General features: G+C 40.3%; 1 protein-coding gene across 1 annotated transcript in view; it reads right to left on the reverse strand.

The window, feature by feature from the left end:
• Positions 1-254: 254 nt before the first annotated feature.
• Positions 255-15,797, reverse strand: part of LOC122805605 (solute carrier family 22 member 6-A-like) — a 335,119-nt gene continuing 319,576 nt past the window's right edge. Inside the window, exon 8 of the mRNA XM_044075845.1 lies at positions 255-367. Within this exon, the coding sequence (XP_043931780.1) occupies positions 255-367 (113 nt within the window). The remainder of the gene's footprint in view (positions 368-15,797) is intronic.

A 15,797-nucleotide genomic window follows, 5' to 3' on the forward strand; every position in this document is an offset into this window, starting at 1 on the left:
CTCCTGGTCTCCCAAATATCCAATTAATGCCAGAGATAATAGTGTCTGCCCTCCTGGTCCCCCAAATATGCCATTAATGCCAGAGATATTAGTGTCTGCCCTCCAACACCTTCAAGTGAGGAGCCCATATCACCAAGGGAGTTTTTTTTTTAAACTATCATAGTTACACAGAAAGTAAAACAGTTAATACCCAAATGACAGAAATTCAGATTCACCGATCTTTCTGTAGAGAGGAAAGAAACATCACATTTTCCTTACCTGACCACTGTTGGATATAGTTCACTGGTAAAGAGGTAGACACAAACAAATGCACCAGCAAGTCCACCTTTCCCAAGCACAGCAAATGCAGTGCGTAAAACTGTCATATCTAGAGGCAAGAATGAAAAAATTACTTAGTTATATAATGATTAGCCATCACCAAAATGCATAAGTGTCTACTCTTCTATATACTCTACACAACATCTTGGTTAACATCCATATAAAAGTGGAATATAATTTGTAAAATGTAAATATTATGCTCATATAAGGATAGTGTTTCTACATATTTACAGGTACTAATACTAAAAAAGTAAAATGAGGCTACAGGAGACAAGAAAATATCCCAATGTGAATTTAATCCAGCATAAATATGCAGTGCTTTTTATATTTCTTTTTTTGCCCCCAAGCTTGCTGACCATCAACTCCCCAAAAACTATCACTGAATCTGTCATCACCATTAGGTTGAGAACCATTCATGGTCCAACTGTCATCCAAGCTGCCATGAGGGGAATTTTCATGCTCTGCCCTACCAGCTCCCCTGTTGGTTGGGATGAGGACCTGTTACACCTTCCCTCAGGAGCATGCACTTTCCTGCCCATGGCCCACCAAGGTTGCCATATGGAAGCACCTCAGCAAACCCAACTTCATGTCTCTGTCCTACAGTGCTGCATGCCATATACCCCCTTCCCAAGTCTTTGGCATTTCAGCAAGCCAGAGTCTTTCTTCATTCCAGTTTGGGTAAGCTGGCAGTGGCTGCCCACTCTCACTCTCACCTACCCAGTTTATCCAGCACCTGATCTTCAAATTGTTCTCAGGTTCTCCAAGGTGCCATCCTTCTATGGCACAAGACTGGCATAGATTTAATATTACACATTTAAAAAACAGACTTTATTTGACTTTTTCATGATATGTTTTGTTTAAAACAGGGACTATAACAGGTGATACATGGTGAAATGACACAAGAGCTGTTAGGCAAAGGCAAAGAAAATAAATCAGACAATAAGTTAAATAAAATGAAATCAAGTAAACTAAAAAAATAGATATTAACCAAGCAATACAACTGGAGCAGTAGGAGGAATAAAGGAAAACATATTCATAAAATGAAATCACTGTTATGTTAACATTAAGCTATTAGCAACCTAGTGAAACATAATAACAAAGTCATTTTGAAAAGTGACAATATGGTATAAAATTTAAATCAATTTTCAGGTAACATTAAGCTATTAAATTAATTAAACATAGTAATGAAATTAGTTTTGAAATGACAATATATCATATTCAAAAGTAATCAGGATGACAGTAATAAACTCATACGATTAATCAATGGAGGAGATGTCTCTAAACAACCACAAGTAAAACTATAGTGCCTTAGTAGAGAACTTTGAAAAAATAATATTGTGAAAGTAGTACAAAATGGAAGCAGCACACACAATGAAGAGAATGTCATCAGTCTCCAGGAAAAGTATGAAAAGAACTAAAAAAACACACGAGTTAAGTACATGGTACATGGACAAGTAAAGTACAGTTGTGTACCTACCAAAAATGTAGATGTTCGAGTGTATTCACTGTTGCAGTCATTACACTTGGATTATCCTGCTGGCAGGCTACCCGCAGTTGGCCTGAATTACAAAGTCCTGGTCTGGTGTCGGTTGCTGTTGCCTCTTCCCTGATGTCAGTGTGCCGGGGTATAAAAGATGCAGCCAACGCCATTTTCTTCAGTTTTTCTTGCCCCAGATGTCAGGTTCCCCCAAAAGGGTAGGCTAAAAAACATTGCTTATAAAATCATGCACTAAAATAAACAATACCTTCATCTACAAGCAAATACACCACATAGGTTGTATAGTATAGAGAAGTACAGATAAGTCCCAGCAAAGAAAGGCGGATGGTGGGTGGGTAACCTGGACTGCAACAGTGAATACACTCGAACATCTACATTTATGGTAGGTACACAACTGTACTATGTTCATCATGTTTCACTGTTGCAGTCATTACACTTGGGTTGAATTCCAAAGATGAAGTTCGGCGGCTGTGTCTAAATAGAATTAGGAGTGGCTATAAGGCCCTGCTGAACTGCAGTGGCAAAGCCTGCTCTGGATTTAGAGTAAAGAGGTAAGTGGTAGTGCTTAGTAAAATTGTGCACTGAAGTCCAAGTTGCAGCCTCCAAAATATCCTTGGTTGGTACTCCTCTGAGGAAGGCTGCTGAGGTGGCTGCTGCCCTGGTAGAATGTGGTCTAATGCCCTTAGGCACTGACTTGCCATGTTGTGAATAGCAGAAATGAATGCAGTGTCCTATCCATTTTGAAATAGTCTGCTTTGAAATAGCCTTCCCTTGTGATCCTGCAGCATATGCCACTAAAAGTTGCTCAGTCTTTCTGAAAGCTTTAGTTTTGTCCAAGTAGAAGCGTAGCTGTCTGTGTATGTCCAAAGAATGCAGAAGTCTCTCCCCTTTATTCTGTGGGTTTGGGAAAAAAGTAGGCAAATGAATGGTTTGGTTAAGAGCCACAGTGGACACCACCTTAGGCATAAATGTTGGGTTTGTCCTTAGAGAAACCCTGTCCAGATGGAAGATAATAAAAGGTTCCACAGCCATTAATGCCTGTAACTCTGAGACTCTTCTTGCTGAAGTTATTGCTAGGAGCAGAGCTGTTTTCCATGATATGAATTTTATGTCAGCTGTATTGGCTGGCTCGAAAGGAGGCTGTGTGAGTTTTTCCAAGACAAAATTGAGATCCCATGCAGGTATTGGTGCTCTCTTTGCAGGTCTTATATTTTTGGCCCCTCTGAGGAACTGCCTAAGCAATGGATGTGAAAAAATAGGTGGGTCTGCATTGTAATGAGCTGAAATGGCAGAGGCATGGATCTTAATTGATGAGAAGGATAGGTCTTTGTCCAGCATCTCAGTTAGATATTGTAAAATCTGAGGTATATTTGAGACAAGCATGTCAATTCCTTGTGCCTGGTTCCAAGCACAGAATCTCTTCCATTTTTCTGCATAAGATTTTCTGGTGCTGGGCCTCCTGGCCTCCAAAATAACAGCCATAACTGCTTTAGAGAGAGGTGTATTCTGAATGGCCATGCAGCTAGATTTAGGGTTCTGAGTTGGCTGTGCAGGATCTGATTGTTTTGTTGGGTCAGTAAATGAGGAATTTGAGGCAATGTCCAGGCTGGGCCTTGGGACAAGCTCCTTAGGATTGGGTACCAGTGTTGGCGTGGCCAATCTGGGGCAATTAGTATCATTTGTGGCTTCTCTTGTCTGACCTTTAGGAGTACCTTGAGGAGGAGAGGCAGTGGAGGAAAGGCATATACTGTAAGGTTGTTCAAGCTGAATGACAAGGCATCCACTTTCCATGCTTGTTTGTGATAAGTCCTTCTGCAGAATCTCTGAAGTTGGCAATTGTGAGGGGAGGCAAAAAGATCTATGTCTGGGCATCCCCATTTCCTTGTTATCATGCTGAAGATTTGTGGATCTAGTTTCCACTCATGAGGATCCATGAGGTTTCTGCTTAGTTCGTCTGCCAGAGCATTTGTTTTTCCTGGCAGGAATTGTGCTTGCAGGTGTACTTGGTAGGCCAATGCTGTGTTCCACAAAATCATAGCTTGTCTTCAGAGGGGATAGGAATGTGTGCCCCCCTGCTTGTTTATGTACCACATAACTGTGGTGTTGTCCGCCTTTATCAGCAGCTGTCCTGGATGAAGTAGGTCCTTGAAGGCTGTCAGGGCATTTTGTACAGCTAGCATCTCTTTTTGATTGATGTGAAGATGCCTTTGGCTTGGGGGCCATGTGCCCTGAATACATTTCCTGCCATGTGGGCCCCCCAGGCTTAATCTGACCATCTGTTGTTAGTGTTTGCCTGGCTGTGGGTAAAGTGAATTGCTGTCCCTTGTTGTGGTGACAGGCTTGTGCCCACCATCAAAACTCCTGTTGCAGGCAGGAATGAGTGAAATTAATGATTCCAGGCTGTGGCAATGTTGAGTCCAAACACTTTTTAGATACCATTGTAGTTTCCTCATATGCAGTCTTGCATATGGAATTAGCAAAATGCAGGAGGCCATGTAGCCCAGAGCCTGCAGAATTTTTCTTGCAGATAACTGGGTCTTTGTTGCCATGCTTTTGAAGTAAGAAGTCAGTTGCTTTTGTTTGTCTGGCATGAGATAAACCATCTGGGCAGTTGTATTTAAGCTTGCACCCAGGAATATTATCTCTTGAGAGGGTACTAGTTTTGATTTCTTTTCGTTTACTGTGTACCCTAGGCAAATTAGTAATCTTTTTACAAACGCCAGATGCTTTAGTAGAATATCTTTGGTCTCTGCTTGAATAAGGCAGTCGTCCAAGTAGGGATACATTTGAATTCCTCTTTGTCTGCAAAATGCAATTACTGGTGCCAGGCATTTTGTGAAGACCCTGGATGCAGTAGATAAGCCAAAGGGCAGTGCAGAGAATTGGTAGTGCATTGAGCCAGCTATGAGTCTGAGGTATCTTCTGCAAGACTGTCTGACGTGGACATGCAGGTATGCCTCTTTGAGGTCCAAAGTTACAAGCCAAGCCTTCTTGCCCAGCATGGACAGAAGCTGTTGTAGAGTCAACATTTTGAATTTTGGAACGTCCAGAAAAGTATTTAGAATAGACAGGTCCAGAATTGGTCTCCATGCTTTGTCCTTTCTTGGTACTAAGAAAAGTCTTGAGTAAAATCCTTGTCCCTGCTTGTTGTAGCACTGGCTGAATGGCCCTCATGTCCATGAGAGATGAAACTTGTTTTTGTGTCTCTGCCCATTGATTGTGTGGCAGGTCTGGCATACCTTTTGCCTTTGGAAGGGTGTGAAAGTGGAACCTGTAGCCCTGAGAGACTATATTTAGGACCCATTTGTCCTGGGTGACCGTGTGCCAATTTTGTGGAAAAAAGTGCTAGCTTTTCCCCTAAGGGTGCTGCCAAAAGATAAGTGCTTGGCATTGGCAGAGGGAAGTCATTGGGACTATTTCCTATAAGGCTGTGATTTGTCTTCTCCACTTTTGGAGGTAGAAGCACCACATTGTTTGGGCCTGTATGAGCCGTGGGGCTGTTGTCTGCTTCTAGGGCATCTGTATCTGCCTCTTTGTGGTCTGTCTGACACGGGAAAGGACCAGTTCTTAGAAGGCCAGTTCCTGCTAAATCTGGGTGGCTGTACCTGTAAGAAATCCTTCACTGTCTGCATAGATTTAGCTTTATCTGCCATTTTCTTCAACACCTCTTTTCCCTTAAAACCAAACAAAGTACCATGCTGTAATGGAGCATCCAATAATTTTGCTTTAACATGATCAGGCAGTGTCTGTTCCTTTAACCAAGCATGCCTTCTAATAACAGAACCTGTTACAGTGGCCCTGCAAGAGGCCTCCAGAGAATCATAACCACATTGCAAAGTATGTTTTTCCGACTTGTTCAGCTGCATGCAATAAATCCTGCAATTCCTTGTTCTCAGAACATTCAAAATTCGTCAACATTTTCTGTTTTAACAGAGACATTAAGTATTGCTGATATTTAAGCATATGAAACTGACAATTTAAAGCCCTTACAGCCAAGGTAGCAGAAGTGTAAACTTTTTTCCCCCATCTGTCCAGTGCCCTAGAATCTCTATCTGAGGGGACAGGGCTTTTCGCAGTAGCAGCCTTGACCCCTTTGGGACCCTGAGAAATAGTTTCTGGGTCAGCAGCAGGGTTTTTATATAGAAATTTATGAGAATCTGGAACCCTGTAGTATCTGTCTGGCTTAACAGGTGCAGGAAGTAAAGAGTCAGGAGACAGGCCGGACTCTGAAAATACATCATCTACAACATCTAGAACAGGTGGAATAGATAGAGGTCTGTGCTGAGGTAGTAAAAGAAAATCTCTGAGCCTTTTCTTAGAATCTGAGTAATCTTGGCTCTCCCAGTGGAAATGCTCCCTCATGGTATGCAGGGTTTCCCCAAACGAGTAATCCTCTGGAGGAGACGCTGAAGGAATAGATTCTTCAGCATCAGAATCCTCATAGGGAGGCATAAAGTATCCCTGTTCTCAAGAGGAGTCAGAGGAAATGGAAACCTGATCAGAGGAATCATATTCAGTATCTTGCCTAGGCCTCTTATTAGGAGGGGGATGGGAACCCCTGATCAAAGTAATTAGGTCTTCAGCCATTTTGAGCATCTGTTTCTTTGGCATGGAAGTCTGTCCTGGAGAATGCTGTACTTGTTTCCTTGTCTTTAAAACTGTTTTAGTCTTTGTCTTGGATGCTGAAGTTGGCTTGATATAAAGCTGTGTAGGTCTGAAAACACCCTCAGAAGCCGATGCCTGCTCAGCGGCTCCGGACCCACCTGAGGGATTAGTTTCCAAAGGCCCAATACCTTGAGTATCCAGAGGCCTAGCTGTCTCCACGTGGGAGTCGGGGGCGGCCTGTGGCTCTGAGGTAGGGGGTGTCAGGAGCTGCGAAAGAGCCTCACTGAGAACCGGCGAACCGGCGAACCGGCGAACCGGCGACTGGCCTAGAAGAGGCTTCGTCGTTGGTTTTGGACCTAGAATGCCTGTCCTTTTCTTTTTCCTTGCGCTTTTTATGAATTCCGGTCGTTGGTTGTTTCGACGGCATTATATAGTTAAACCTTCGGCCAAAGTAATGAAAAGCAAAATTGTACAAACGCTTAATAGTGTGTTGGTTAAATCTAGCACAAAACCGACAACTAGCTACGTCGTGGTCAGGGCCTAGGCAAGGAATACAGTAAGAATGAAAATCCTTATGAGGTATTTGCTTCCCACAAGAAATACAATTGTTAACTTTTTCTGACATCGGTCTGGAGCAAGAAAAAAGTTTCCCCTATGGGGTTCTTAGCTTTATAGAAGACTTCGGATCTGAAATTCAATTTCGAAAATCTCAGGAGTCAGCCGACTGGCACTTGTGAACTGCTTTTGCTTCAGGCACCGCGCGGCAAGAAAGACTGAAGAAAATGGCGTCGGCTGCATCTTTTATACCCCTGGCGCACTGATGTCAGGGAAGAGGCAACAGCAACCGACGCCAGACCAGGACTTTGGAATTCAGGCCGACTACGGGTAGCCTGCCAGCAGGATAACCCAAGTGTAATGACTGCAACAGTGAAACACGATGAACATCTGAGAAGTACCGAAGTACCAAGGACAGAGAGGAAAAAGAATAGGAGCTAAGAAATGTAGATAGGCACTGTCATATAAAAGAAGTCACATACCACTGTATTTTTAGGGACTGTTACAGAAATTAATGAAGCTGACCACTTCAGGAGAAGATTCATATTCATTGCTTGTCTTCCTGTTTTTTTTTTTAACTGGATGCTTTTTGCCAGCTTGGGACTTGATTAAGCCATGATCTCTACCTAGCATTGCCACCTATCCATTTTTTTTCCAGATTATCCAGAAATCAAACTGATTGTCTGGCAGCATACTTCTCAACCTCTTAATACAAGAAATCTGGATAAAGCCTAAAATAATTGGGGGACAAAGGCCCAAAAATAGAGACAGTTTTTAAATATTGCTCTTATAAACTTAGAAAGCTGCTAGAATAACAGGATTCGTGTTAGCATACATTTTCTGAAGGATATGAAGTCTGAAACTCAAATACATGTCATTATTTGGTCATTGTGGACTTAGAGAAAGCATATGACAGGGTGCCTAGAGAGGAGTTGTGGTATTGTATGAGGAAGTCGGGAGTGGCAGAGAAGTATGTAAGAGTGGTACAGGATATGTACAAGGGTAGTGTGACATTGGTGAGGACTGCAGTGGGAGTGACAGATACATTTAAGGTGGAGGTAGGATTACATCAAGGATCAGCTCTGAGCCCTTTCTTATTTGCAGTGGTGATGGACAGGTTGACAGATGAGATTAGACAGGAGGCCCCATGGACTATGATGTTTGCAGATGACATTGTGATATGTAGTGAGAGTAGGGACCAGGTTGAGGAGACCCTGGAGAGGTGGAGATATGCTTTAGAGAGGACAGGAATGAAGGTCAGCAGGGCTAAAACAGAATATATGTGTGTAAATGAGAGGGAGGGAAGAGGAATGCTGAGGATGCAGGGAGTAGAGTTGGTAAAGGTGGATGAGTTTAAGTACTTGGGATCAACAGTTCAGAGTAGAGAGGTGAAGAAGAGAGTACAGGCAGGGTGGAATGGGTGGAGAAGAGTGTCAGGAGTGATTTGTGACAGATGGGTACCAATAACAGTGAAAGGGAAGGTCTACAAGAGGGTAGTGAGACCAGCTACGTTATATGGGTTGGAGACGGTAGCATTGATGAAAAGGCAGGAGTCAGAGCTGGATATGGCAGAGTTAAAGATGTTAAAATTTGCACTGGGTGTGACTAGGATGGACAGGATTAGGAATCAGTATATTAGAGGGTCAGCTCAGGTTGGACAGTTTGGAGACAAAGCAAGAGAGGCGAGATTGTGTTGGTTTGGACATGTGCTGAGGAGGGATGCTGGGTATATTGGGAAAAGGATGCTAAGGATGGAGCTGCCAGGCAAGAGGAAATGAGGAAGGCCTAAGATAAGGTTTATGGATGTGGTGAGAGAGGACATGCAGGCGGTTGGTGTGAAAGAGCATAATGCAGAGGACAGGAAGAAATGGAAACAGATGATCCGTTGTGGCGACCCCTGACGGGAACAGCTGAAAGAAGATGATGATGATGATTTAGTGACTTCAATCCTCAGTGATTTGCCAGAAAACCAAAGATTTTATGAAGAACAGACCAAATATTTAAGGCACAAATCTTGACATTCTGTGAAAATCTGCACAGTTGAGAGGTATGTCTGGTAGTCCGGAAAACAGTGTACAAACTCCGGTATTCTGTTTCAAAAAAAGAAACAGACTATCTCAGTTTGTTGAATATGTGGATTTACTATGCTTTTTTTTACAAAAAGACATAGCAAATCTGCAATAAAAAGGCATCACGAATGGAAAAAGAGGGTATTCCCACTCCTCTGATGTGACGATGATGCCATGAAGTGGGTGTAGCATGGGTGGGGTTATGTGGTGTAATGGGTGTGGCCTAAGTCCAGTTTTAGCCACAATAAAAGGTGGCAACCCTATTTCTACAAAATTTTTTTCATGTCATAATCTGCTGTCTGCATCTTGTCTTCTCACTTCTTCTACTTCTTTCGGCTTTTCCTGGTTAGGGGTTGCACAGTGGATCACCTGTCTGCTCATGATTGGCAGTGGAGTTTTATGGTGTCGAGTTGCCAGCCCAGCACCCAACCTTCCACGGAAGGCATGCACATGCAAGCACTCATGCCTAGTGACAATTTAGAGTTTCTGATCCACCTACATCTTTGGGATGTGGGAAGAAACCGGAGCACCCGGAGGAAACCCATGCGACCACAGGGAAAACATGCAGACTCCGCACAGAAGGCACCCCAGCTGAGGATCAAACTGGAGAACCTCTTGCTGTGAGGTGACAACGCTAACTGCTGAACCACTGTGGCTGTCCATCTTGTCTTCTCACTAGTCTTGTAAATTTAAACACAGGCACACACACACACACACACACACACACACACACACACACACACACACACACACACACACACACACACACACACACGGTACTCACACACAAATGCCATGCAGACACACCCACTGAGTAAGCCTGTGAAGTATCTTTTAATACATAATATGTGTATTAATTACATTTTTGAAACTGAGAGAAATTGAGACAAATAGTTTTGCTATAGCAAGGTTCCTGCAACTGCAGCTTCTTCTTATTATTAAACCTCACATTCAGGCAGAGGGGAGAGCCAGCACTGAACTGCATCTGTAGCCTAATGACAAACTTAAAAGCAGTAACAGACTTCATGCTGCAAACAAATGGCTGCCATAACCAAAGTGCACTGCAAATCTTTAAAAGCTGTTAGCATACCTCTTATACGTACCTTATTTTAGGATAAAACTTTGCTCTATCTTCCCTAAAGCTGGTGATTTTGTGTAAAAAGAGGGTCCTTTGCAATAAGCAAATAAATGCATTCAGAACATTTCATGATTCTTTTGTTTCAGGAAATGCACAATAATTTATTTTCTTATTATGTCAGCTTTCTAAGTCAAAAGTACCAGTATTTTTGACAGAGCTGTAGCTTAGTCGCAAAAGCCCCCAATCTGGATCCCCATCATTGACCAAAACATCTCCACAAGAAAAAATTCAAAAACTAATAAAATCCAAAAAACAAAGACAAACCACACTGGCAACTGCTTTAGTGAATTAGCGCTTTTGTTTACTAGCAAATTGTAAACTTCTTCAGATAAAACAGCCATGTTAATACATTGCTTAAATAGTACAATATATTCTGATGTCATAAATTGCATAATTAATTAATTTAAACAGCAAATTTTAAAGAGGAAATGCCCATATGAGACCACAATTTTAAATATTTACTACATAATATTAGAAAATATTATTAATAAAAAGTTAACATACAAATAAATGTATACTTATATTAATAATGTAAAAACATAGTAGTAATAACTGCCTACATAATGCTTTTAATTTCAACAAGCTTTTTATTGAAATCATTTCATTTAGCCCTGGTGGTGAATTTGCATCAAGCTTAAGTTGCCATAAAATTTCTTTCTCTTCCAATTTAAGGCTAGATGGACCCCCCCCCCCGCCCAGTGTCATGAACACAATCGATGATAACAAATTGAAAATTATGGCCGGGGTTTTGTATAACATGTCTAGCCAGAGCATTACAAGAGTTCTGCTTATTGATGGCATAAATATGTTCATGCACCCGGTGTTTGAAACATCTATCAGTTTTGCCCATGTAAAATGATGTACATAGGGCACATATTCCTAAATAAATAACCCCCTTAGAGTTACAGTTGAATTAGTTATTAATGTAAATCCTATATTTCCGTATTAAAATAGAACTAACAGTCTTGATATATTTGCACCAAGAACAACATTCACACTTATACATTCCACAATGGGGTTTATAAATGTGTGTACTTCCTTGCTGTAAAATCTCCTTCAAATTCAAACCTCGTCTATAGGTGAATTTTGGTTCCGGTGCAATGATTTTATTGATGTCAACATCATTAATAAGAAAGACCAGTTTTTCTTAAAAATATGTTTCAGACTTCCTACATCCTGAAAGAAGGTGGTAATAAAGTTAGAAAGTAAACATTCAGGCTCAGTTCTTTTTTCCTCATTATGTGTTGTACTTAAAATACTCAAATCGAACCCTGCATGTTCATTCATGTTGGGTTCCACACTGGGATTTGGTTTATTAATAGATAAAAGGGGGGAAAAATCACCATTATACCTTTTCCTGGTGACTTCCTGTATCAGCCCATTCAATAAATTTTCTGGGTAATTTCTTTTACTAAACATCCCCTTCAGAATTTCACATCCCTCATGAAATTCAGAATCCAAACTGGTCATTCTGGATGCCCTTACGAGTTGCCCCTTTACTATACCCCTCTTCTGATGGTAAGGGTGGCAACTCGAAAAATGAAGGAATGAATTTGAATATGTTGATTTCCTAAATATTCTAGATTTTATAAATTTAGAACACAAATCCTTCCTCAAAGAGACATCCAGAAAAGAGATATTCTCATAACTGAATTCCCATGTGAATCTTAGGAAATTTGTCTTGTCCCCAATAGATTCAATTAGAGACCTGGCTGAAGTTTTATCACCCCTCCATAGGATGAAAATATCATCCAAATATCTGGTATACCAGACTGCATTTTGAATGAAAACAGGGTCAATAAATAAGAATTGGTTCTCCCAAAAGGCCATTACCACATTGGCAAAAGTAGCCCCACACGGTGAACTCATCGCCACACCGGATTTCTGTAAATAAATCTTGTTGTTGAAAAGGAAGTAATTATTTTTCAATACCACATCCAACAAGTATATGCTGTTTTCTATTTCCTGATGGTCCATTTGTTTATGCATTAGGAAGTCTCTAACCCAATCACATCCAATGTCGTGAGGTATAGATGTATACAGATCACAGACATCAATGGTTAGAAAGTTGTTACTGTTATCAAAAGGTATCCTATTAATGGCTTTCAAAAAAGCCCATGAATCTTTACAGATTTGATGTTCACTTTTCAAAACCCTTTGTAACCTGGTATCAATAAACTTCGCACAACCAAAAGTAATTGATTGGCGACCATCTATAATAGGTCTAAAGGGAGGTTTTTGAATATTTTTGTGGATTTTAGGTAGTCCGAACAAGCATGGGGTCAGGGGAAAAGAAATTTCTAAGTATCTAAAGGTATCCATATCAATACGACCATCAATAAATAAGTCTCTAATAAACCCAGAAACTTTGCATATTGCCCCATTCATCTCATTCAAAGATACTTCTGAATAGGAATCAGTTTCCAATAATTCACTCATACTGCTTAGATAATCCACTTTATTCATGAAAACCAAACCCCCTCCCTTGTCTGGTTTCATTATTCTGACATCAGTAAACTTCAAACTCTCCAGAGCATCCCTTTCTTCCCTGGTTAAATTGATGTCACTAGGCTTCAAAGGGGCTTCAGCTAAATTCCTGATGTCATTTTCACAGACTTTCTCAAACAAAGCCAGGGTGGGGTGCAATATAGGGTTAAATACACTTGCTAATCTCAAATCAGTGCATGGATTTATAGTACACTGATTATTAAATAATGAATTCAGATTCAACTTCCTTGTAAAGATTTTTAAATCCACTAATGCCTTTTCTACCTTGAAATGGGTAGAAGGAACAAATGTTAAGCCTTTAGCTAAGACATCTATTAACCCTATCTCAGGTGTAAAAGAAGAGTAATTGAAAATTTTAAAATCTCCTGTAGAGTTAAATAAAACAGAAGGTGTGTTGTTAATTCCTGAGGGCAATTCAGGACTTAACGTTTCCTCCTGTTGTTCTTCCTCTTCTTCCATTGTCCCTGTTTCCTGTTCTGGTATTGTTGTCGGTTCTGAGTAGTCTTCGAAGATACCTGAAAACCCCCCTCCTCTTCAAAAAAATCATCATCATCATTATATTGGTTATTGGAAGATGGCTTTCTAGATCTACTGGCAATACGTTCACTTCTCCTAATGACTGGGGCAGAATTATCATTTTGAGCTGGATTATCAATAATGCCTCCAGTTACATTATCAGAAAATGTGACATTACTCAAATTAATGTTAGATTTTGGCCTATTATTCCCCACTGATGGTGGTGGTGGGTAGGGGGAACCCTTCTCATAAACATCTTGGTCCCTTTTTAATTTCTTTCTATTATTTTCCTGTAACTTCCCCAAGACATTTTCCATACTTGAAAATATTCTTAAAAAATCAAACCTATACCTAAGAAAATCAGAATCATTCCTTATAACACTATCAAGTTCTGCAAGTTCCTTTTTTAAAAAAATCAATTTGTTCATTGTAATAAATGATCAAACATTCAATGTATTCAATACTGTGCTTATCAAACATACAAGTTAAAGTTTTATAAAATGTAGAATTAATAACAACACCCATGGGATACTTCCATTGTCTAAGCCCCTTCGGTACATGTTTTCTCCTAGTACACTCGACTAAATATTGAACTTCAATTTGTTTTTTATACTTGAATAGTTTAACATCATAAAGCTTTAACCTACTGCAAATATCCACAGCATTATTGTCAAACGCTACTCGTGCATTTGTTTCATTATTCAAAGTATTATGCTGCACATTAATAAAGTTTTCAGGCTCTTTAAGCCAGTCAGCTAGACTGGGTAGACCATGAAAAGTACTTACAGCAGGGCGAGGTGAATTACTACGAACTATGTTTTCACCGTTAACGCTGCTGCTGGCACCCATATTTAACCCTGTTGAGCTGGCTTGTACAGGGTTCTCCGAGGTTTCAGACGTCGCTCCATTGTCATTAACCTGACAAGGAAAAGGATTGGAAATAGCGTTTTCTTGTAACGAACGAGCCCCGTTACTCGAAACTCGCAATTGGACATGGTTACTGCAACCCGACGGAGCTCCATTAGTCTCAGAATGTACAGTGCTGTTAGACGCTCGCAAGGAGCTGTTGGACGCTCGCAAGCAGCTGGCGCTGACGTCACTGTAAGCCAGACTCATCTCAACTTGATGTGCTAGTCTGTCAACACGCTGTGTTAAAAGTTCCAAGAGGGCTGTAAGTTTGCCCATTGCAGATGTCTCACTAGAGGTTCCAGGGTTCGAAATAGCCAAATTTACATCAGTCCCTGGGTTGATACTTGGACCTGGAATAGTCCTGCCTCCTCCATTAGGGCTGATAGTTGTTTGTGTTTTCTCCATAGACTCACAAGTTGATGCAAAAATGTTAGTGGCAGATGGTGGTCCTAAGGCTGGAAAATCTTCAAATAACAGCTGCGAAGCAGTGCTGGAAATGCCTTCCATAAAACAACTTCACAAGAAAAAATTCAAAAACTAATAAAATCCAAAAAACAAAGACAAACCACACTGGCAACTGCTTTAGTGAATTAGCGCTTTCGTTTACTGGCAAATTGTAAACTTCTTCAGATAAAACAGCCATCTTAATACATTGCTTAAATAGTACAATATATTCTGATGTCATAAATTGCATAATTAATTAATTACTTAATTAAACAGCAAATTTTAAAAAGGAAATGCCCATATAAGACCACAATTTTAAATATTTACTACATAATATTAGAAAATATTATTAATAAAAAGTTAACATACAAATAAATGTATACTTATATTAATAATGTAAAAACATAGTGGTAATAACTACCTACATAATGCTTTTAATTTCAACAAGCTTTTTATTGAAATCATTTCATTTAGCCCTGGTGGTGAATTTGCATCAAGCTTAAGTTGCCATAAAATTTCTTTCTCTTCCAATTTAAGGCTAGATGGACCCCCCCCCCCCGCCCAGTGTCATGAACACAATAGATGATAACAAATTGAAAATTATGGCCGGGGTTTTGTATAACATGTCTAGCCAGAGCATTACAAGAGTTCTGCTTATTGATGGCATAAATATGTTCATGCACCCGGTGTTTGAAACATCTATCAGTTTTGCCCACTGATTTGAGGAGTTTGTCTTTGTTTTTTGGATTTTATTGACCAAAACATGCACTCACACAAACGCACACACCTACAAAAAAAAATAAAGTACACACTTGATAGTTAGCACTGTGTAAGGTTTGCCAATTTGACCTTAGCTTGCATGCCTGCAAGCAGAACTGCAAGTCAACGACAGATTGGAAACTCTTGCATGCTGTCAATTACCTACCCCTACAGACAGGCAAACACTGACTGTTATTTACACAGCAATGATCACAATTGCATCTGCTTAAAAGATTGTGTACACTGCTTGCAGGGAGAGATTAGTACTGCCTCTAAAGTGTTGATTGCAACTTTCACCTCCTTCACCCTACCCTTGCAATTGCTCTGAACTGAGATCTGTCCCTGATTTAAGGTTTTTGTGCCTGATTATTTTTTACTTTGTTTCTGATCTTGGAGGGAAGCATTGACAGCTGTACATCTTAGACATATTACTCTGTTATTTTTTAAAATGTTAATGTATTAGGACAGCATAAAAAAC

The sequence above is a fragment of the Protopterus annectens genome, chromosome 6.part1 (assembly GCF_019279795.1).
Source record: "Protopterus annectens isolate FY-2018-M chromosome 6.part1, PAN1.0, whole genome shotgun sequence".
Classification (NCBI taxonomy): domain Eukaryota; kingdom Metazoa; phylum Chordata; order Ceratodontiformes; family Protopteridae; genus Protopterus; species Protopterus annectens.